Source organism: Rhincodon typus, chromosome 11, assembly GCF_021869965.1.
Source record: "Rhincodon typus isolate 14 chromosome 11, sRhiTyp1.1, whole genome shotgun sequence".
NCBI classification, from domain to species: domain Eukaryota; kingdom Metazoa; phylum Chordata; class Chondrichthyes; order Orectolobiformes; family Rhincodontidae; genus Rhincodon; species Rhincodon typus.
The window spans coordinates 18,394,028-18,416,109 of record NC_063342.1 but is presented as its reverse complement, the minus strand read 5'-3'; the positions used below and the strand labels follow the sequence as shown (position 1 = coordinate 18,416,109).

Here is a 22,082-nt window from a genome sequence, read left to right as displayed (position 1 = left end):
GCTGACGTTTCGGGCCTAGGCCCGAAACGTCAGCCTTCCTGCTCCTCTGATGCTGCTTGGCCTGCTGTGTTCATCCAGCTCTACACCTTGTTATCTCAGAGTTTTAAAATTGACGTGTTAGTTAACCAGGAGCCGATGTAGGCCAGTGAACACAAGGGTGATGGGCTCTTGCATTAGCTGCAAAGATGCAGGCAGCTGAGTTCTCAGTGACCAAGTCTGTGAAGGGTAGAATGTGGGAGATCAGTGAAGGAGAGTTCCTCGGCAGAGTAGCTGATGCAGGGTTAATGTTGTGATGCTATGGAAATTGGCAGTCTAGGTGAAGATGAGGACCATAATGATTTTAGCTGTTACGTGCTAAAATTCCCAGTGTGCCCTCACTAGTATACTTTTGAACTCCCTAGTTAGTCAAAGAACATCAAAGTTGATGATATTGTTCAATTCTTCAGATCTTGAGGCTGATTGGAGGAAGGTGTGAGATATTAGGTTCCATTTCCCAGTATAATATTAACCTCTGATGCGATGCTGATCAGACTGACCAACCTAAGTTCTACTAGAAAGCAAGCAAAAGCAGAGCAGGGAGTTTGATTCTGTTCCTTTCATATTTATTACTGCCTTGAGAACATTAAATCCTTAAGTAAACACGCAATAGTCTATATGAAGAACTTCCTGGAAAATAATTGCTGCCAACTACTGTGCATCTTTCTAGCATGTAATGCTACTTATCTTTTATGCTGCTTAAAGGCATGTATGCTACTTGTTAAATTTGAATACCGTAGACAGATTTCTTGGCCCACAAATAGGGCTTTAGCTAGAATTTAGCTTTTGCCATCATGTATTGCAATATAGCTGACCATTCAAGCAGAACTAGACCACTTAGAGAATAAGTTTAACACCAGGTGAAGCAATCGTGGCTTCAATCATTGCTATGATAATATTGTTTGTTCAAAGACTGAATTGATGTTTTATGCTCTCCAGGAAAGAGCTTTGTACCAACATTATAGTTGACAATATAGCCTTAGTTTAAAATAGCAGCTCGGATGGAATAGGAGGTTACAAATCTTGTATAAAAATGTTTTAAATTTCTTTTCAGCTGGATGTATAAAATGACAACTTGACCTGATGAGTAGACTATAACTGATCCCTCTTATACAGAAGCCCAACTGTACACTCCAATAGCAGCATAAAGCTGGTACTGAGGGGTATTATGGAAACATGTGTTTTGTAAGCAACTATATGCAACTAGCAAAATAATTTTGTCATGCCATTATTTAATAAAATGCTGCAAGTAAAAGCCAGGGAACTACAGACTGGTAAACCTAATATCAGTGGTCGGTAAGTTGTTGGAGGGGGTGCTGAGAGACAGAACCTACGTGCATTTGGAAAGGCAAGGACTGATTAGGGATAGTCAGCGTGACACCGTGCATGGGAATATGTGTCTCAAAAATTTAGAGTTTCTTGGTGAGGTGACCAAGAAGAAAGATGATGGCAGAGCGGTAGATGTTGTCTACATGGACTTTAGCAAGGCCTTCGAGAAGGTAGACTGGTTAGTAAGGTTAGATCCCATGGGATCCAGGGAGAGCTAGCCAATTGGATACAAAATTGACTTGATGGTAGGAGACAGAAGGTGATGGTAGAAGGTTGTTGTTCAGACTGGAGGCCAGTGATCAGCAGTGTGCTCCAAGGATCAGTGCTGGGTCCACTGTTGTCAGCTATATAAACAATTTGGATGAGAATAAAGGAGGGATGGTTAGTAAGCTTGCAAATGACATCAAAATAGTGAACAGTGAAGAAGGTTATCTAACAGTACAATGGGATTTTGATCAACTAGGTCTGTGAGCTGAAGAATGGCAGGTGGTGTTTAATTTAGATAAACGAAAGGTGTTGTATTTTTGTATCACAAACCAGGGCAGAAATTATGCAGTTAATGGTCGGGCATTTGGCAGTGTGGCCAAACAGAGATCTAGGTGCAGGTAGTTCCTTGAAAGTGGCATCACATATATAGGGTGGTGAAGAAGGCATTTGGCACTCTTGCCTTCATTGGTCAGAACATTGAGTATAGAAATTGGGACATCATTTTACAGCTGTACAAGACATTGTTAAGGCCACATTTGGAATACTGAGTACAGTTGTGGTCATCCTGCTATAGGAAAGATGTTATTAAACTTGAACGGGTACAAAAATGATTTCCAAGTTTTGAGCTGTAAGGAGAGGTTGGATTGATTGGGACTTCTTTCTGTATAGTGTGGGAGGCTGAGGAGTGACCTTATAGAGGTTTATAAAATCATGAGGTTGGTAAATAAGGTTAATAGCCAAGGCCTTTTCCCCATGGGGAGTCCAAAATTAGAGGGCATAGGTTTGAAGTGAGAGGGAAAAGATTTAAAAGGGACCTGAGGGGGGGGGTTCATGTGAGGAATGAGCTGCTAGAGAAAATGGTGGAAGCAGGTACAGTTGCAATATTTAAAAGACATTTGGACAGGTGCATGGATAGGAATGGTTTAGAGGGATATGGGCCAAACGCAGGCAAACAGGAATTGTTCAGTTTAGGAAACCTGGTCAGTATGGACGATTTGGACCAAGAGGTCTGTTTCTCTGCTGCATGACTCTGACTCTACAATTTATTTGTGTCTTTAGTTTCATCGTGAGGTGCTACTCGTATAATGAAACACTGAATCTTGTAACATAGCACATTGATGAATGGGTATGTACTTTAAGATCATGAGGAAAATAAGCCCATGCAATCACGTATAATGCCATGGCTTTATATATATTCTTTAGAATTTGCGGGGAGCTGCACAAATACTGAAGAAAATACAACCAAAAATTAATGCAACATTAAAACTAACAACAAGAAGAAAATCAGTAACTGGAGGAAAAGTTAAAAAGACCAAAGTTTCAGAATCCCATACCTGCCATGAATGTAGCACAACGTTTATAAATTGTGACTCGTTGTTTGTGCACAGAATGAAACACATTAAAGGGAAGAACTGGCAGTGTCTGGTAAGTACAGAAACTGTTGTCTGTATTTGTGTAAATGTAATTAGTAAAAAAATCTTTGCTTTATAAGAGTGGGGCATATGGGAGCATTTGCATTGCAGGAGTTCCTCCTGTATGCAAGAAAGGAAGCCTCAGGAAAATTTTTGATTGTATTAACACTTCCATTATGTATCCTCCTTTGCTAGACTACTCTGAAGTCATTAATTGGGTTATATTAAGTTGTTCTGTTGTAGGACTTTGACCAACTGTATCAAACCCTGATTCCTTTTTTTGGGATGTTGGTGTCACTGGCTAGGTCACCGTTTCTTCATTTATTGCTCATCGCTAGTTTCCCATAGTCAGTTAAAGGTCACCACATTACCGTGGTGCTTAGAGTCATATGTATACCAGACCAGGTAAGGACAGCAGGTTTCCGTCTCTAAATGACATTAGTAGGGCAGATGGGTTTTTATGACATGAACAATAGTTAAGTGGTCACCATTCATTTTTCATTCCAGATTTTATTGAATTCTGTCAGCCATGATTCAAACTCCTGTCCTCGGAACATGAGCATAAATTTATGGATTACTAGATCAGTGATGTTACCAATATGCCACTGTCTCCCCGTTTTATAAAGTGATGTGGTTTCCACAGAAACCTGCTTTATAGGGACTGAGCAATATGGGCAGTAGTGAAATTTGTGGCTGACTCAGATGAGAAGTCCAGAAAGAGCATCTTGCGCTACCTTTGCTTTCAATATCCAAGGGAGTTTCTTGCTGGTCACTCAAAAGTTAACAAGGGGGATTATGGCTTGTTAAATGTTGTCTTTATGGTCCAATTCCCCTCATTTAATAGTCAGCTTCCTATCTTAACAAATGCACCAAACAAGCAAGATGTCAAGAAACCTCAACATGGAAATCAGAATGGGTATCTGGTGACTTCAGCTTGCTGCTTGTTCCAAAGTGCATCAACATTGGACACTGAGTGTGTTCTGTAGGCATTAGCCATGCATCAATCTAATACACAGACATTGACATTCAACAGGTACTGAGCCTCTTGGAGCCCTCATGGCACATCTCCGATCCATTTACAGGATGCTATTGCACTTCACTGGTGTTTGCGGGCTGCTCTAGCAACTGTCTTTGTAAACCTTGCAGGCGAGGCTACTGTGCTGTCAAGGAAACGCACCCAGCTCTTGGACTGTATCATGCTGCATCACTATTTGATTTCATTTGATGTCACCGCATTCATTCGCTCTGGACTTAACTGGATGCTCATAGCATCCCTGTGTTGCCTTTGTGTATTTCGCCCCTCAACCAGAGATTCTAAACTGATGTTACTTCTGAAACAAAAACAGAAAAAACTGGAAAAACTGGGAAGGTTTGGCAGCATCTGGAGAGAAGAAAACAAGGTTAACATTGAGTCCAGCATCCCTTCATCAAAAGTGCATTGGTTTCAAAAAAATCCAGTTTATTGGCACCAGCTGCCTCCTCTTCACCATGGACATGCAATGCCTCTATGCATCCATCTCCCATCAGGAAGGTCTGAATGCTTCTTTGAAAAAAGGCCTTAAGCCTTTCCAAGTTCACCACCTTCCTCTGCCTGGTTGAGCTCTTCATCACTTAGGAATCAAAGGAGCTGTTGTTCAGTCACTTCCTTCAGGTCAAAAATGTGGCTGTGGGTACCCACATGAGTCCCAGTTACGTCTGTCTCTTGTGGAGTGTGTGGAACATTCTTTGTTATAGTCTGACTTGGGTCCCGACCAACAATTCTTTCTCCAATACATCAATGGTATCCCTCTCTTGTCTGAAATTGGAGAAAAAAAATTTATCAATTCTGCTTTCAATTTTTATCTTTCTCTCACCTCCGGTCTCCCTCTGACTCTGCCCTTCCCTTCCTTGACATGTCTGTTTCCATTTATGGGGATTGGCTGGCCACTGACATCCTTTACAAACCCATCAACTTCCACAGTTACCTTGACTATACATCCTCACACCTTGCTTCCTGTAAACGCTCCATTCCAGTCTCCAAGTTTCTCCATCACTTTTGTTCTGATGATGTCACCTTTGACGAGGGTCCTCAGACGTGTCCACTTTTTTCCTCAACCTAGAATTCCCTACTACTGTTGTTGACGGAACTGAGTGGCCGATCCATTTCCTGCACTTCTGCCCTCATCCCTACCACAACGATGATAGGGTCCCTTGTTCTTGTTTTCCACCCCACCTTTACTTGGATGCCACCACCAGAGACACATTCACCTTGCCTCCCTTGTCAGCATTCTGCAGGGATTATTCCTTCCAGGACACCCTGGTCCACTCCTCCACTTCAACACCACCTCACACCATTTGTTGCCACATTCCCATGCAGTTGCAGAAGGTGTAGCACATCCCCTTTTACCACCTCCCTCCTTACTATCCCAGGGCCAGAAACACCTTCCAGATAAAGCAATGATTTACATGCACTTTCAGCCTAGTCTACTATATTCACTGTTCACAATATGGTTCCCTCTACAATGGGGAGACAAAACCTAGTCTGGGTGATCACTTTGCAGAATACCTTTGCTTAGTGCAGAAAAATGAACCCCAGCTTCCAGCTGCCTGCCGTTTGAATGCTTCATTCTGTTCCTTTGCTGATTTTTTGTTTTGGGCCAGCTGCAGTGTTCCACTAAAGTTCCACTAAAGCAAGCTGGAGGGATTTACCTTGTCTTCAGCTTCGGTGCCTTACACACCTCAGGACTCAACATTGAGCTTAACAGTTTCAGGGCATAAACACCTTCCTGTATGTTCGTTACCCACCCCCACACCTCAAAGTCATGTTCTATTTTGTTTATTCATTCATGGGAGTTGGCGTTGCTGGCTGGCCAGTATCTATTGCCTGTCCCCAGTTGCTCTTGAGAAGGTGGCCTTCTTGAACCATGTCAGAAGTCTCACAACACCAAATTAAATGAACCTGTTGGACTATAAAATCACAAGCTTTTGGAGTGCTGCTCCTTCAGGTGAAGACACTTGTGGTTTTAAATAAACCTGTTGAACTATTAACTTTTGGTGTCGTGTGACTTCTGACTTTATCTATCCCAGTCCAACACTGGTGTCTCTACTACTTGAACTGTTGTAGTCCACATACTGTAGATTGACCTACAATACTCTTAGATGGGTTGCTCCTAGCATAGTCTGCAGTTTCAACTGTTAACACTTCACGTTAGCACGCATTTAGCATTTATTTCTCTTCTGGCTTATTATCAGCAATCCCTTTGTCTGCTGCTTCTTTCTCTTTTTCTCTATCCCCAGACTCTACCTTCATTTGTGCAACTTGCTCCCATCATCCGCGTAAATACAAAAAAAGCCCAGTTCTGACAATGGGTCACTGGGCTTGAAACGTTACCTGTTCTCTTCAGGTGCTGCCAGCCTTACTAAATTTATCCAATACTTTGTTTTTGCTTTGGATAGCCAGCATCCACAGTTCTTTGTTTTATCATACATTTCTGTCTTGCTTTGCCATTTAGCACAGACGCATAGGCAGTAAGCTTGTCATGTTTGCCAGCAGACATGTCAACGTGAAGGCCTTCGCTCAGGTGGTCCAGGCACAGTAAGTGGAGGACAATCTCTGATACTAGTCCAGGAGGTTGGGCATGGTCAGTTAGCCACATGGAACACTCGCAGTCAAGATCTGCTGCCCATAAGGAGTGAGGAGCCAAATGTCAAGCAGCTAATCACTCGTCTTGCATCTGCCTGCTCTATTTTGGACTGTTTACCTCCTGCGATGAGAGAGAGAGACAGGTATTATAGAGGATGAAGCAGCTGTTACTTTTGATGCAGCTGGAAGGTGTCTTGGGAAAGTGACTAAGTAGTGCAGAGAGCATACAGGATTAATGTTATCATGGTTAAGGTAATTGGAGTGAGTGAGAGAAGATGTTGCAGTATGAATGATCGAATGTGAACTTTGGGATGTTGGTACAGTAGCAGAGATGGGGAGGTGAGAATGATTGCCCTTAGCATCAGGATCACATTTGACCAAATGTGGTATTGAAGAGTTCTAGCAAATCCAGAGTCAGATAGATTTGGGGAAAATTCTCTGCTGATCGGAGTAATATCTGACATAAAAGAAGATGGTTGTGGTGGTCAAAGGTTAGTCATCTAAGCTTCAGGACATCTCTGCAGAAGTTCCTCAGGGTAGTGTCCTTGGCCCAACCATCTTCAGCTGCTTCAATCAATGACCTTCCCTCTGCCATAAGGTCCAGAAGTGGAGATGTTCAGCACCATTAGCAATTCCTCAGTTCAGTTTCATCACCATCATCGAATTCCACAATAACAACATCTTAGAACTGAACTAGACTAGCCATATAAATACTGTGGAACAAGAGCAGGTCAGAGGCTGTCTTGCAGCAAGTAACTCGCTTCCTGACTCCCCAAAGCCTGTACACCAGCAAGGAGCAACCCATTTACAAGCCACAACTGAGGAATGTGATGGAATACTCCCCACTTGCCAGGATGAGTGCAACTCCAACAGCACTTGAGCTTAACACCATCCATAACAAAGCAGCCCACTTAATTGACACCACAATCACAAGTATTCAGTCCTTCCACAAGATTAACTGCAGAAATTCACCTGCTAAGATATGATCTTCCAAACCCATAACTACTATCATCCATATGTATGGAAACACTGCCACCTGCAAATATCCTCCAAACCACTCGGCATCCAGACTCAAATGTATCATTTCCTAATGGCATTGTGGATTTACCTATGCCAAATGGATTGCAGTGGTTCAAGGTGACAGCTCACCACCATCTTCTCAAGGGCAGCAAGGGATAGGCAATAAATGCTGGCATAGCTAACTTGCCCACGTTGCATGAATAGATTTAAAAGAAAGTATTGGTGAGAAGATGGCAACATTTATGCTGGTGGATGATGAAAGATGTTGACCTTCTTCCTACAATGCTGACATTCCTCCAGATGGCTAAGACTGCTCTAACCGGAGTGGCAGCATCAGATCAAGCTGGCATGGCCTGGTGTTGTGGCCTCCACTGATAGTTTGCATCAACCCATTTTCCCAATCTGCAAAGCTGGGTACCTTCCTACTATGTCAGGCAAATGTCAGGAACTGTGCAGGGCAGCTAAACACTGGTTCTTGTCTGGCTGCATAATGGGCATTTAAAGATGACCCGGGCACAAAGAATGCTGGCCTTTCCACAGATACTTGCTGAGGAACAAGTTATTCAGGGAACAGCATGTGGTAAGATAGAATTGGGCTGGAGGGATGGGATAGGTAGTTCGTGAGCTGTATTTGATAAAATATGGTGAGAAATCTAGTTGGTCCTGAATCCCTCCAAAAAAAAACTTGATAGAACTCGCACTTATCCGAAATGCATTAAAATTTAGCCATAATTTATTGCAACAGTTCACTATGGTATGACACAAATACTCTTCCATTTAAAGCAGCCAAGGAAGAAGGGAAACTTGACCTGTGGGACTCAATTTCAATGTTGTTCCCAATATAATTTAAAAATAGTTCAGAAGTTTATTCAAAAATTGGAGGTTTTGGAAATAAAGACAGGACAATGATGTAAGTGAATGCAGACAATTTTTTAAAGAGTGCTACTTTGCTAATGTAATGATTACTTAATAGATGGGATGGCTTTGTAATTTTAAGCTGATATTTAGAGTATTAGAACAAATAAAACAATGGCCAAAATAGAATTAATACAAATGTTTATTTTATAAAAAGTTGTAGACCATTTTTTAAACATGTAGTTGTATCCTCATTTGCTTGCTTCTTTACAGTTTATTTTGCCTTTAATTCTTACGTCATATAAGTGTCACTAATTTTTCTAATCAGATGAATACCCAGTTCATTCAAATTGATACGGTTCTATCACACTGCTTTCCATGCGCTGAATCAAATTATATTTCATTGTTCTCTGTTATAGCAGATACCTATGTAATAGACTTGAGCTTTGTCATTTACTGTGCACCAGTGGCCCTGATTATCTTAAGTCACATCTGAGCATAAGTCTTGTTGTTTTCTCTTTCTCCAACAATTTCTGAAAGGGTAACCTATGGAAAATGTTTGTTTTTAGTTGTGTGATAAATCGTTTTTTCGCCAGAAGAACGTCCAAGTTCATCTTCGCTGTCACAATGAGAAGCTGTACAGGTGTAGACAATGTATGACAGAATCAAAGAAATCAAAGTCATTTCATGCCAAGTAAGTGCTCTTGCTAGTACTGCTCACTATTTCCTTGGCTATAGTTGCAGAATGTCAGATTAAATCACAATGATCTTCGTTCACACAAGGATAGTACCATTGTATAAATATGTAATATGGAGTTGTAACATCATAAGTTACAAGGCTTTCTAACATGTTAGGTATTTTCTATTATCTGCCTGTAATAAAGACAGCCCCCAGAACACTACCTCTTTATTTGAACAAAAAAATTAGATTCATAGAATGCTTGCAGCACAAAAGACCATTTGACTCTTATATGCATGCCAGATCCAAATGAGCCAGGCCATCCTCCCTGCCCTTTCCTTGTAGCCCTGCAAGCTTGATGCTTATCAAGTTACCTTTTTAAAAGTACAGTGGACTTCTGCCTGCACTACTCTGTCAGTGAGTACTTTCCAAATTCTAACTACTACTGCATGAAACAGTTCTTCATAATGTCACTATTGGTTCACCATCTAATGATTTTCAATCCCCTAGTACTTGACTTTTCTACTAACGGTGCAGTTTGTCAATATCTACTACTACCAGACCCAGACTAGTTCATTTAAGAGTAACAGGAGGGCTTGCAGCATGTGATAGACAAAGCGTAAGTAATGCACAACCAGTAACTGAGATTTGAGCACAGTTGTAAACGACAGACAATTAAACAACTAACGGGAGTGAAAGAGCTTGCAAATATACCTGCCCTAGGTTGAGGGGAAGCTTAGCATGTAAGTGCAAAAACTAAGTTTAATTCGTTACCAACTTCAGACAGGAGAGCAGGTGATCCATCTTGATCTCCTGAAGTCCCCAGAATCAAAGGTGCTAGTTTCCAGCCACTTCAGCTTATTCCACACGAAGTCACTAGATACTGTAAAAGGTATGGGTCCTGATAAAACCCTAGCAATAGTGCTCTAGAACTAGATGCAACATGAGCCATTTTTTTCCAGCATAGCTATACACAAGCTTCTAACTGGCAATGTGGACAAATGCCCAAGTAAGTCCTCTCCAAAAAGTAGGACGAATCCAACCCAGCCAATTACTTCTTAACCAGCCTTCTGTTAATCGTTAGCAGTGATGAAACAATCAGAAGTCACACAACACCAGGTTATAGTCCAATAGGTTTAGTGAAATCACAAATGTCTTCACCTGATGAAGGAGCAGCACTCTGAAAGCTTGTGATTTCAAATAAACTTGTTAGACTACACCCTGGTGTCATGTGACTGCTTACTTTGTCCAACACCAGCACCTTCACATCATGATAAAAGAGGTCAGTGACAGTGTTGTCAAGCAGCACTTCCACAATAACCTGCTCACTGATGCTCAGTCTGGGTTCTGCCAGGCCGCTTAATTCTTTGCAAGCTTGATCCAAACATCAATAAAAGGACTGAGTTTTAGAGGTGAGTTGTAAGTGACTGTTATTGGTATCGTGCAGCACTAGCAAAATTTAAATCATTGGGAATAAAGGGAATAGTCCCTGCTAGCTGGAGTCAAACCTAGCACAAAGGAAAATGGTAATGGTTGTTGAAGAACAAAGCATCTCAGTCCAAGGAAATCACTGCAGTTAGTTATGGCCATTTCCTATGCCCAGTTATCTTCAGTTGCTTCATCAGTAACATTCCATCCATCAATAGGTCAGAAGAGAGGATGTGCACTGATTGCACAGTTTTCAGCTCCATTTGTGACTCTTCAATACTGAAGCAATCCATGTTCATATGAAGCAAGACCCAGGCAACAATTCAAACTTAGGGTGATGAGGGAAAGTAACATTTATGCTATAAGAAGTGCCAAGCACTGACTATCTCCAACAAAACAGAATCTAAACTTCATCTCTTTTCAATCAGTGACGTCACCATTGCTGAACTTGCCCACTATCTGTCTTTAGGGTTACCTTTGCTCAGAAACTGAACTTGAGCAACCATATAAATACTGAGACAAAAATAGGTCAGAGGCTAGAAATTCAGCAATAGATAATTCTGTGTCCCTCTTCTCAAAACTAGTCTACTTTCTATAAGGCAGACGGCATGAGTGTGATAGTGTACTTTTTTTGTTTAGACTGCATGTGTGCAGCTGCAACAGCACTGAAGAAGCTTGACATCTACAAGAAAACAGCCTGCTTGATTAACACCCCATTCACCTCACAAAAACAGCAGTGTGTATCATCTTCAACTTGTACTGCAGCAACTCACCAAGGCTTTTTTTGATGGCATTGAAGGACCAGGGTATCAGAAAGAAGCGAATGCCATCACCTGCAAGTTGCTGTCTCAGCTATACAATATTCTGACTTGGACCTATCTAACTTTTCCTTCACTGTTGCTGGGCCAAAATCTTAGAACTCCTCAAACTGCCCTCCCATTCACCACCTTGTATTCATTCATTGGGATTTGTTGACTGGGCCACCTTTTATAGACTATTCCTAGTTGCCTTTGAGAAGGTGGTGGTGGGCTACCACCTTGAACTTGTCAAATACAGTCCATTTGGGGTCGGTACAACCACAGTAAAAGGAGGTTGTTTCAGAATTTTGATGAAGTATCTCTGAAAGAATGGTGATATGTTTCAAACCCAGGATGATGAGTGGTTTATCAGTGATGATGATGGAACCTTACAGGTGGTGATGTTCCCATTTACCTGCTGCCCTTCTCCTTCTGGAAAGCGATGGTTTAGACCCTCAGTAAATTTCTGCAGTGCATCTTGTGGATGATACACACTGCTGCCACTGGGTTCAGTGGTCGAGGGAGTGAATGTTTGTGCATTTGGTGTCAATTAAGTGGACTGGTCTGTCCTAGATGGTGTCGAGCTTCTTGAGTGTTGGAGCTATACTGTCAGAAGTATTCCATCACACGCCTGATTATGCTTTGTAAAAGGTCATAGAGATATACAGCACAAAAACAGACCCCTCGGTCCAAATCGTCCATGCCGACCAGATATCCTAAAATAAATCCAGTCCCGTTTGCCAGCATTTGGCCCATATCCCTCTAAACCCTTCCTATTCATATACCCATCCAGATACCTTTTAAATGTTATAATTGTACCAGCATCCACCACTTCCTGTGGCACCTCATTCCATACACGCACCACCTTCTGCGTGAAAATGTTGCCCCTTAGGTCCCTTTTAAATTTTTCCCCTCTCACCCTAAACCTATACCCTCTAGTTTTGGACTCCCCCACCCTGGGGTAAAGACCTTGCTTATTTACCCTGTCTATGCCCCTCATGATTTTATAAACCTCTATAAGGTTACCCCTCAGTCTCTGACACTCTAGGGAAAATAGCCCCAGTCTATTCAGCTTCTCCTTATAGTTCTAACCCAGGCAACAACCTTGTAAATCCTTTCTGAATCCTTTGAGGTTTTACAACATCCTATAGTAGGGAAACCAAAGTTGCATGCAGTATTCTAATAATGGCCTAACCAATGTCCTGTACAGCCGCAACATGACATCCCAACTCCTATACTCACTGCACTGACCCATAAAGGCAAGCATTCCGGACGCCGCCTTCACTATCCTGTCTACCTGTGACTCCACTTTCAAGGAGGTATGAATGCTCTGGTGAATAGGTTTTGGGGATTCAGGAGGTAAGATACTCAGCAGGATTTCTACCTCTTACCTGCTCTATAGCTACGTTATTTATGACTAGTCCAGTTCCATTTCTGGCCAATGTTAACTCCAAGGATGTTGATAGTGGGGAATTCAGTGACGGTAATACTATGCGTCAATGGTGAGATACTCCCTAGTTGGAGATGGCCATTGCCTGGCATTTATGTGCCATGAATATTACTTGCCATTTGTCAGCCAAATCCTGGGTACTGTCCAGGTCTTGCTGCATTTGGACAGACACTGCGTAAATATTTGAGGAAGCACAAATGATGCTGAACGTTGTGCAGTCTTCAGCGAACGTGCCCGTTTCTGTCCTAATGATGGGGGGGGAGCGGGGAAGGTCATTGATGAATCAGCTGAAAATGGCTGGGCCTTGTGCACTACCATGAGAAAGTCCTACAAAGATGTGTTGGAGCTGAGAAGACTGATTTCCAACAACTACAACCATTCTCCTTTGTGCAAGGTATGTAGTTTTGCTAGGATCCCTTGATGTCACATTCTGTCAAATGCGACCTTGATATCAAGGGCAGTCACTTTCACCTCACTGCTGGAATTCAGTTTTTGTGTCCATGTTTGAACCAATGCTGTAACAAGGTCAGAAGTTCTGACCCTGCCGGAACCCATACAGTGTCAATGAGCATGTTATTGCGAAGCAAATGCTGTCTTAAAGTGCTATTGATGACCTCTTTTTATCACTTCAGTGATAATTGAGAGCAGACTGTGATGAGGTAGAGATTAGCTGAATTTAATTTGCTCTGCTTCTTGTCCAGAGGACATATCTGAGCACTTTCCACATTAGTCAAGTCGATGCCAGTGCTCTAACTGTACTGGAAAAGTTTGGCAAAGTGCATGAGTCTTCAGTACTGTTTCTAGAATGTTGTCTTATTGTTCTTAATATCATAGAGTGAATCAAATTGGCTGAAGATGAGTGTTTGTGATACTGGGATCCTCCAGATAAGCTTGAGATCCAGTTGGCACTTGCAGCTGAAGATTGTCACAGATGTGATCTGTGGTGGTCCCTCCTACCATTGCTGTCATGGACAGATGCATCTATGGCCAGCAGACTGGGGATGATGGGGTCAAGTGTTTTTCCACCTTCTTGGTTCCTCCTTCATCTGCCATAAAACTCGGTCTAGCAACAGTGTCCTTTTGGACCAGCTCAGTTAGTAGTGATGCTTTTGTGTCACTTGTGGTAATGGATCTTGAGGTCCCTCAAATATCCTGACATTCTGAGCTCTTTCCACCCTCCATGTTTCCTCCAAACTTGGTCAGCATGGAGGAGAACATGTCCTGAGCAACAGAATGGTGGTATTTGATAATTAGCAAGAGGATTCCTTGCCCACATTTATCTTTTATGCTATGAAACTATGCGGTCTGGAGTCGATCTTGAGGACTGCTTGGATACTCCCTTTCTGCTGTGACCAATGTGCTGCCACCTCTGCTCATCTGTCCTGCTAGTTTTACTGGACATACCAAGAGACAGTAGTGTCTGGGGCATTGTCTGTAAGGTAAGATTCCATTAGTGTGACTTGTCAGTCTGTGCTAACTTGTTTGAGACAAGTTTTGGCACCAGTCCCTCACAGGTTTGTAAGAAAGACTTTGCAGGGTCAACAGGGCGGAGATCGCCATTGTCGTTTCCAGTGCCAGGTTGCTGAGAGGTAGTCCATCGGGTTTGATAATTTCCATGATTTCAATCAAAGATGTCCCAAGTTTTCTTTTCTTTTTATATTACCCCTGTCCATTCTTCCTTCCAAAATATATAATTTAACCGGATGCTGCATTAAGTTTCATCTGCCACTTGTTCATCTATTCTACTAATTGGCATATGCCCACTTGAAATCTGTCACTATCCTTTTGTCATGTGCCAAATTTTGAATTTGTGCCACATCCGTGATTCTACAGTACGTTGATTGTATACTTAGAAAAGCAATGCTTCTATTACTAACCCCTAAGGTGCTCCTCCTAACTCCAGATTGAAAGATAGCCATTTATTACCATCCTCTGCTTCCAGCCACTGATTGTATTCATGCTGCCAATTTTCCATTTATTCCATAGACTTTGCTGGCGTCTCTTAGATGTCACTTTATCAGAGGTCATTAGAAGTCCATATCTTCTGTAACTGTTACATTACACCTCGCTCCCCTTGCTGTTACTTCATCCAGTAAAACTCAATCAAGTTAGTTAAATATGTTTACATGTGCATGGTAACTAGGTTATGTTAAGATTTCCATGGGGGAGCCAAAAACTGAAACAACCAAACTCATTGAATGACCCTAACTGAAAGAATAGCAAACATGATTTCATTTTCTGTTGTTTGAATTTTAACATGAATCAGAACAAATACATGAATTAACAGGGAAATTATACTTTGAATAAGAGGTAAATTTTGCATTAAATGGTCAATATGACAAAGATGTGCATTTTTATTCATTCACTGGGTGTGGCTGTTACTAGCTAGGCCATCGTTTATTGTCTATGAGATGAAGATGTGCTGCCACTTTAAAGAACTCCAGTCCAGGCAGGATTCGTACACCCATTCTGCTGTTCCAGAATTTTAACCTGGTAGCATTGAAGGAATGGCTATACTGAAGATGGTAGGTGGTCTGAAGGAACTTTCAGGTTATGGTGTTCCTATATATCTGCTGTCCTTATCCTTCTATGTGATAGAAGTCTTGGGTTTAGAAGATACTTTGGAGAAAGCTGTGAGTTTTTGTAGTGCATCTTACAGAAGACGCACTGTCACTGTTATGTTTCTGATGGAGGAAGTGAATGTTTAAGGTGTGCAGTAGGGGTACCAATCAAGCAGAATGGTGTTGACCACCTTGAGTGTGGTTGAAGCTGCAATCATCCAGGCAAGTGGGGAATATTCCATCATGTTCCTGTCTTGTCTCGTAGATGGTGGACAGATGGGGGTCTGGAGATGAGTTACATCTTATCTAACCCAACTGTATTCTCATCACTCCCCACAGAAATGTAGACCTTGTGTAGCTACACAATTCCATAATATAACTTTATTCACAGACAGTAGGTCAGTGATTTTACCTTTTGAGTTTCCATGTTTATGACTATGGTCAACAAGGCACATTCTCGGATTCCTCTGTCTGGTCACAATAATCCTGTCCATGTGGTTTTCCAGAGTTGCTTTTCAACCTATTCCTTTTCAAGTAATTCCTGGTTTGCCCACCTTTGGAGAATATATCCAGCTCACACTATAGATCCAAGAGCTGCATTTCCCTTTTCTGCCCAGCTGGAATGCTGACAGCTTCCTGAGAGTGACTTTCTAACAATTGACTTCTCATAATCCAATTCCTCTGTTTGTACCCTTCTTTGGCTACAGCTTTCCATTGTGTTTTCCACCACATGGCTTATTTCTCAATTTTCTTCCTGTTCATTCTCCTTCTAGTTTCCAGAATAAATGGATAAAAAGTGTTTCTTATTCAAGAAAATTACAATCCATTCTTCTGCAATGGATGCAATCTCTTAAAAGTTATTTTTGAAACTTTCCTAGTTAAGAAATTATACATTTTTTCTTACCCATGCTTCCAAGTCCAAATGTGTTGCAGCAGGATGTTGAGTACAGTAATGGGTAAATCAGAGCCGCACATTTTGTTGTTTCCAAGAAAAAAAGTATTAATGCTCAGGTTTATAAAAAATGTCAGGCTGGATTTTCCGATGGCTAGGCAGCCGTTAGTCATTATCCTAGTGTAAATGTGAGTTTCACATGGTGACTGCATAATCCTCATCTTAGATTCCAAAGAAATTGCCTGGGATATTGAAGATTCTGCTGGGCAAGCCCCCTACACTTGGCATCCCTCAAAAAAAAAAATTAAATCTGTGAATTTAAAGGGTTCTGATGAAACTAAATACATAGTCTATCTCCTAAATAACTATTCAACTGATCCCATAAACCTCCAAACTACACATTACCCAGACCCCTGACACTCAGCTTCTCTTAATAAGAACAGAAGAACTAGGAGCAGGAATAGGCCATCTGGCCCCTCGAGCCTGCCCCGCCATTTAATAAGATCATGGCTGATCTTTTTGAGACTCAGCTCCACTTACCCGCCCACTCTTCCCCCGTCCCAACATCGTGCTTCCGTCAGTTCTGTCCTATTCCCTCAAATACCTATACAATCATCTGTAGTTACAAATTCTTTCTTTCTGTTTGTCTTTTCTGGTGCCACACACAATCTTGTTCTCCTCACTTCAACCACAGTTGCGTCCACACCCCGTCTCTGGGATGGAAATCAAAATTTTGCTTAGGTACAACTGTATTCTGTGCTGAGTTTGAAAACTAGAAATTTGTTGAAATATGAACATTATTTAGTGGTGTTCGGTGGTTTCAACCATGTACTTGCTGATGTAACTATTACTGCTACAATGAGCCAAATGTACAAAACACTAATGTTTTGTAGAGAATTGGAGATAATTATTGCAAAATATTTTAGGAAAATGAATGTTTGGTCTATGTTTAAAAGAATGTGGTTACCTAATCAGTTGTCTACACAGCTTTTACTTAGTGTTTGGGGTTGGTTAGCTTAGTTGTCTTGATGGCTGGTTCGTGATGCAGGTTGATCCCAACAGCACGGATTCAATTCCTGCACCGACTGAAGTTACCATGAAGGACATCCCATGACGACCTCTCCCCTCACCTGCGGTGCGGTGACCCTAAGGTTGAACCACCACAAGTTGTGTCTCTGTAATGAGAGAGCAGTCCTATAGTCTGGTGAGACTATGATTTACTTTTATTTAGTGAACAAAATGTGATTTTTCACTATTAGCTAAGTTACCTGGCAATACAAGACTGATGTTCCTCTACTCTGAAAGTTAAAAAGTGTGAAGATGATTCAAAGGTTTACTTCATCCTGGTACCAAGAAATTAATTGCAGATACTGTAATTAAACTGAGATGAAGAATTGTATTTTCATGTTGAATGAACTGTTCCATTTGCATTGTGACTGGAAAAGTGCAAATGAAACTTTGTATTTCCAAGTATGACTGGTAGATGGTGCTGTTATTTCAAAAATTCATTGTGGCCTAAACCAATTTCCTCCAAACTAAATGATTTAAGCACTGTGGAAATTTGAAATCTTGCTTTCCAAGGATGTTTTAAAATTTTTTAATGAAAGGAATTTGTTTTAGTTAAAATTGATTAGTATTTAGGAGTAAGGAAGAAAATAATTTTAATACGTGAAAATGATGGGCTAATATGTTTTTCTGTCAGTCTTTAATAATTTATAATATAAATGAGTACAGTGAAAACTTTGCTGTGTTTACCAGAAGTTGAATAAACATGGAGATCATATAAAATTAGTTTCCAGGTGTAAGTTGAACAAACAAAATCGTCACTGTGCTTACTTGCATTGGTTAAATTGAAATTAGGTGTGTGGATAGTTTATTATGAACTGCAATATACGAAGTGTAAATTTGTTTTCCATTTCTTCCAGGCGATGAGAATTATTGGACCACTGTATGAAGGTGACATGGCGAAAGTTGAGAGCTAGAGACTGATTCATTTGGATGTATTTAATTGAGTTCATTCCACAATTTGAAAAAACAGGAATTATGAGAAGATGGGCTGAATTTCATATGTACTCTGGTGCTTACATTTCCATGAGTATATAAGATATCTGTTGAATCTCTTAGCAACTTAATCATTTCTCAATGAGGAAAACTTTGTTAAGCTAAATACACCCTCTCCCTAGAAAAATTCAAGCCATTTTAAAATTATGTACCTAACTGTTAAAAATGTGCTATTTCCGATTTTTGTCCCAAAACAGAGGTCTCATTTGATTGACCAAATAACTCGACTGCAAATTGCAGTGTAAAAATAATCTTAGATGAATAAAAACTGTGCCTTTGAAATGAATTGTGTACAATATAAAAATATGGTGGTTACTAAAGCCCCTCAGTGGGTATAAAACAAAAGCATAAATGATATCTATGCACTGGAGCTTGGAAACTAGTAACTTGATAGTTAGAAATTTTATTTGGTGTTGATCTGTGGTTACAGTCATGTACTTGCTGATGTGACCATTACTGCTATTATGAAGCAATTGTGCAAAACACTGTAATGTTTTGTAGATAACTGGAGATGATTACTGTTGTAAATATTACAGAAAGATGTATGTTCAGTCTATATTTAAAAGAACGTGGTTACCCAATCAACTGTCCACACTTAGTTCCTAACTAGTGAACAATCTTTATTTCATTCATGCTATAAATTTATATTTATGAATCTAAATGTATAACTGTAGTTTTCACTACTTGAATATTTTTAAGACATGTTCTTAAATGTATGTGAAACTGTTGCATGTTTTATCTCAAATAGAAGTGTACCAGCTATTTTTAAAGCAACAAACTTTTTGAATTTTTGCAAAAGGGTGCTTACTGTTTTAAGCCTTGAAAAGAAATTTTAAACAGAAAAAGCCAGTTCATGTTTCAGGAAGTTTTTTCATCCATTCGAACCAGTCTAGTGATATCTGATTTAAGTATTTTGAAAGTATATTACCAGCACTCTGCATCTATGCACATGCGTGTGCACTCTCACCCACTTTCTCATCCACTCAGGTTTTGTTCAGCTGGATGGGTTTTAGAGAGAAACTGTGTGAAGATGCAAGACTGAATTTTTGTTCTACTTATTAAATTTTCAATTTCTTGCAATTTTTAATATTTTAATTGAGTTTAATAATCATTGCTTGTCTGAAAAGACTGGAACAATCCTCATCTCAGTGTCATCTTAACTAACATGTTGAAATGAGTTAGGAAACTTGAGCCATTTTTACTGTGGAATTAGGGTCATTTCTAAATTAAGTCTTTGTACCGTGTAATTAAAAACTAGATGCTGAAAATCCTCAGCAGATCAGGCAACATCTTTTGAGAGAAACAGAATTGACATTTCAGCCCTTGAACGCTGGTGATTTGTCACATTGCCCTTTAAGCGCCAACTCTTTCTACAGATCCTAGCTGCCTTGCTGAGGATTTTCAAGTATTTTTGTTTTATTTTATATTTTCAACTTCTGCAGTATTTTGAATTTGTACTAAAGTCTTTTCAACATTGTCTCACGATCTCGCTTCCAATCAGTTATATTCTTTTGAACCATTCACTGTGTGAATTAGTCTAGTTTCAAATTAGACCCCCTCTAAAGTCTCTTTGTTTTCTTTATTTCTGCAACATGCAGTCTTATGGAGGTGAAAATGACAATGAGACTTGTATAATTTGAAATTGCATTAACAATTTGCTTAAAAATTGCCACTGTTGAAGTTATATCAAAATTATACTACACATCCCTAGAATTCGTTTATAATGAAAAAAGTCTTACTTTGCCAAGCTATTAGTCACTGCATAGACTGCTTAAGAGGATACAGTCATTTTTAAGTTTTTAAATCTAATCTGCCAGTTGCTTTAATTGAGCAAAAGAAAATTTACTAGCACAAGTTACTATATTCAAAACTTTGTTAAATGATAATTTAGGCTAAATTTTATTTGAAGGGAAAGATATCGGAATACACACAGGACAATTGCTGAACAATTTGACGTGCTTTCGAACATGATAAATATTCCTTCAGTTTATCATGTTTTTTTCTCCTTTAGTCTCAGGTTCAGAATATTCTGTTACAGGGCTCTATATACTTAAAAAAAAAAAACTGCTTAAACTTAAGCCACAATTTATATTAAAAATGTTCTTCATGTAACTGGTGTGTTCATTGTGCGCACTACTTGCTTTCCACAGATCTTTCCAGGAGTAATGAGTTAATTTTTCTCGTATGTACTGATGTGCAACTATGTGGTGACTTGTTCCCTTAAGAAAAAAGCATCTCTTGAACTGTTAAATATTTGCTGTTGGAGATTGAATTTGGTTCCCATTCCAAATATTTTAAACTTTCTAGGAATGTACATTTTGTATCAACATTAGCATCTAAAATTTTGTATATAAAAAATTTTAACGAGTTTTACAGAGTTGAGGTTTTTAGGATATAGATTTGAAAACCCCAGTGAAAGATGAATGAGATGGTTTTTATTTTACTATTTTGTAATTTAACTTCTGGCAGGTAGAATCAGAATAGATTTTTAAGTAATGAAACCTTTTAATCTAATAAGGTGCTTGTTATTATGTATGTTTCACAGATTCATGTATGTGATTTTCACCATTTTTAATAAAGGTATATATAGCGCTGTATGTGCCTGTTGCATGCACTGTTCAAATGCTGTATGCTGCTTTTCATTAAAACATATAGGAATTTACTTTTCCTTCCACTACATCTGATTATACTTAAGCAATTATATAACAGCTGTAAAAAGATAAAAATGGGATGTTGATTTTATAATTTGCTTTACATTTGCCAAGTAGAATAAAGCACATTGTAAATACAACCATAATGTGAAGGTAACCACAAAAATAAAGAAAGATTTCTGTGATTTCTGTGGCTACAGTTTTAGTGAAGTGGAAGTTGCCATATTTTAACAATATACTTAACCTATTTGTAAACTTAGTTTCCAGATAGAAGCTGATCCTTGTTTAGTTGTTTACTTTGCTCCTTTTATGTCACGCATACAGAGCCAATAAATATTTTCCTGAAGTAGTCTGTTGCTGGTTCTAGTTCAGCTGGTAAATTAAGTCTCAGCCACTACCCTCTTCTTTTTATACCTTGTGTTCATTTCTCAAACTCAAATGACTGACAGCCAGATTAATCCTGTAAATTAGGTTACTGTACTGAAAAATCCAGTACTACTGGATCCTTTGTCATTGCTTTTTTATGTTTATTGCAGGTAGGTCATTATTGGTCTTACAATAGAAATTGCCCACTGGATAAGTAGCTAGGCAAGTTTTTTTTTCTGGCACCATAGCCATCTCATCTGCATACAACTTTCTGAACACTTCATTTTTGTAATTTAGTACATGAGTTTTAATTAGTTACTGCAAAAATTATAAGGCAGGTTATGTATGTACCATGAATATGTTTAATACCCATACTTAACAGGTTTTCCCATTCCCTTATACGCAAATGTTAAACAATGAGTTGAATGCCAACAGCACTATTAAAATATGAATTATGAATTTTCCATGTGATAAATTTGCTGTTTTATTGTTCAATTCAGAAAATAGAAGCTGGTTTGTAACTCCTAAAAGAGGTTTTGAATAGCTTAGTTTCATCATAGCATGAGTAATATATCATGAGTATTGTGTGCAAGATATTTGTGGATGTTTATAACTAAGACATTTGTATTATGTTTGCAATGTATGCTGAACTTAATTTCCATTTTATCAGTGTTTATTTCTTGATAAACTTGCAACATGTGACAATAATACAATGT

The 22,082-nt window shown here is 39.6% G+C and overlaps 1 protein-coding gene across 6 annotated transcripts in view; it reads left to right on the top strand.

Annotated features, from left to right (window-relative positions):
• The window catches only part of LOC109930483, a 39,098-nt gene extending 17,316 nt beyond the window's left edge, over positions 1-21,782 (top strand). Inside the window, exons 5-7 of one of the 6 annotated variants that reach the window (XM_020529968.2) lie at positions 2,776-2,997; positions 9,081-9,175; positions 18,214-21,782. In XM_020529968.2, coding sequence (XP_020385557.1) covers positions 2,776-2,997; positions 9,081-9,175; positions 18,214-18,220 — 324 coding nt within the window. In that variant the 3' untranslated portion in view covers positions 18,221-21,782. Of the gene's footprint in view, positions 1-2,775; positions 2,998-4,017; positions 4,469-9,050; positions 9,176-15,220; positions 15,591-18,213 lie in introns of those variants that run through there. The other 5 variants (XM_020529967.2, XM_020529966.2, XM_048602997.1 and 2 more) reach the window with 5 other exon arrangements.
• Positions 21,783-22,082: the final 300 nt, after the last annotated feature.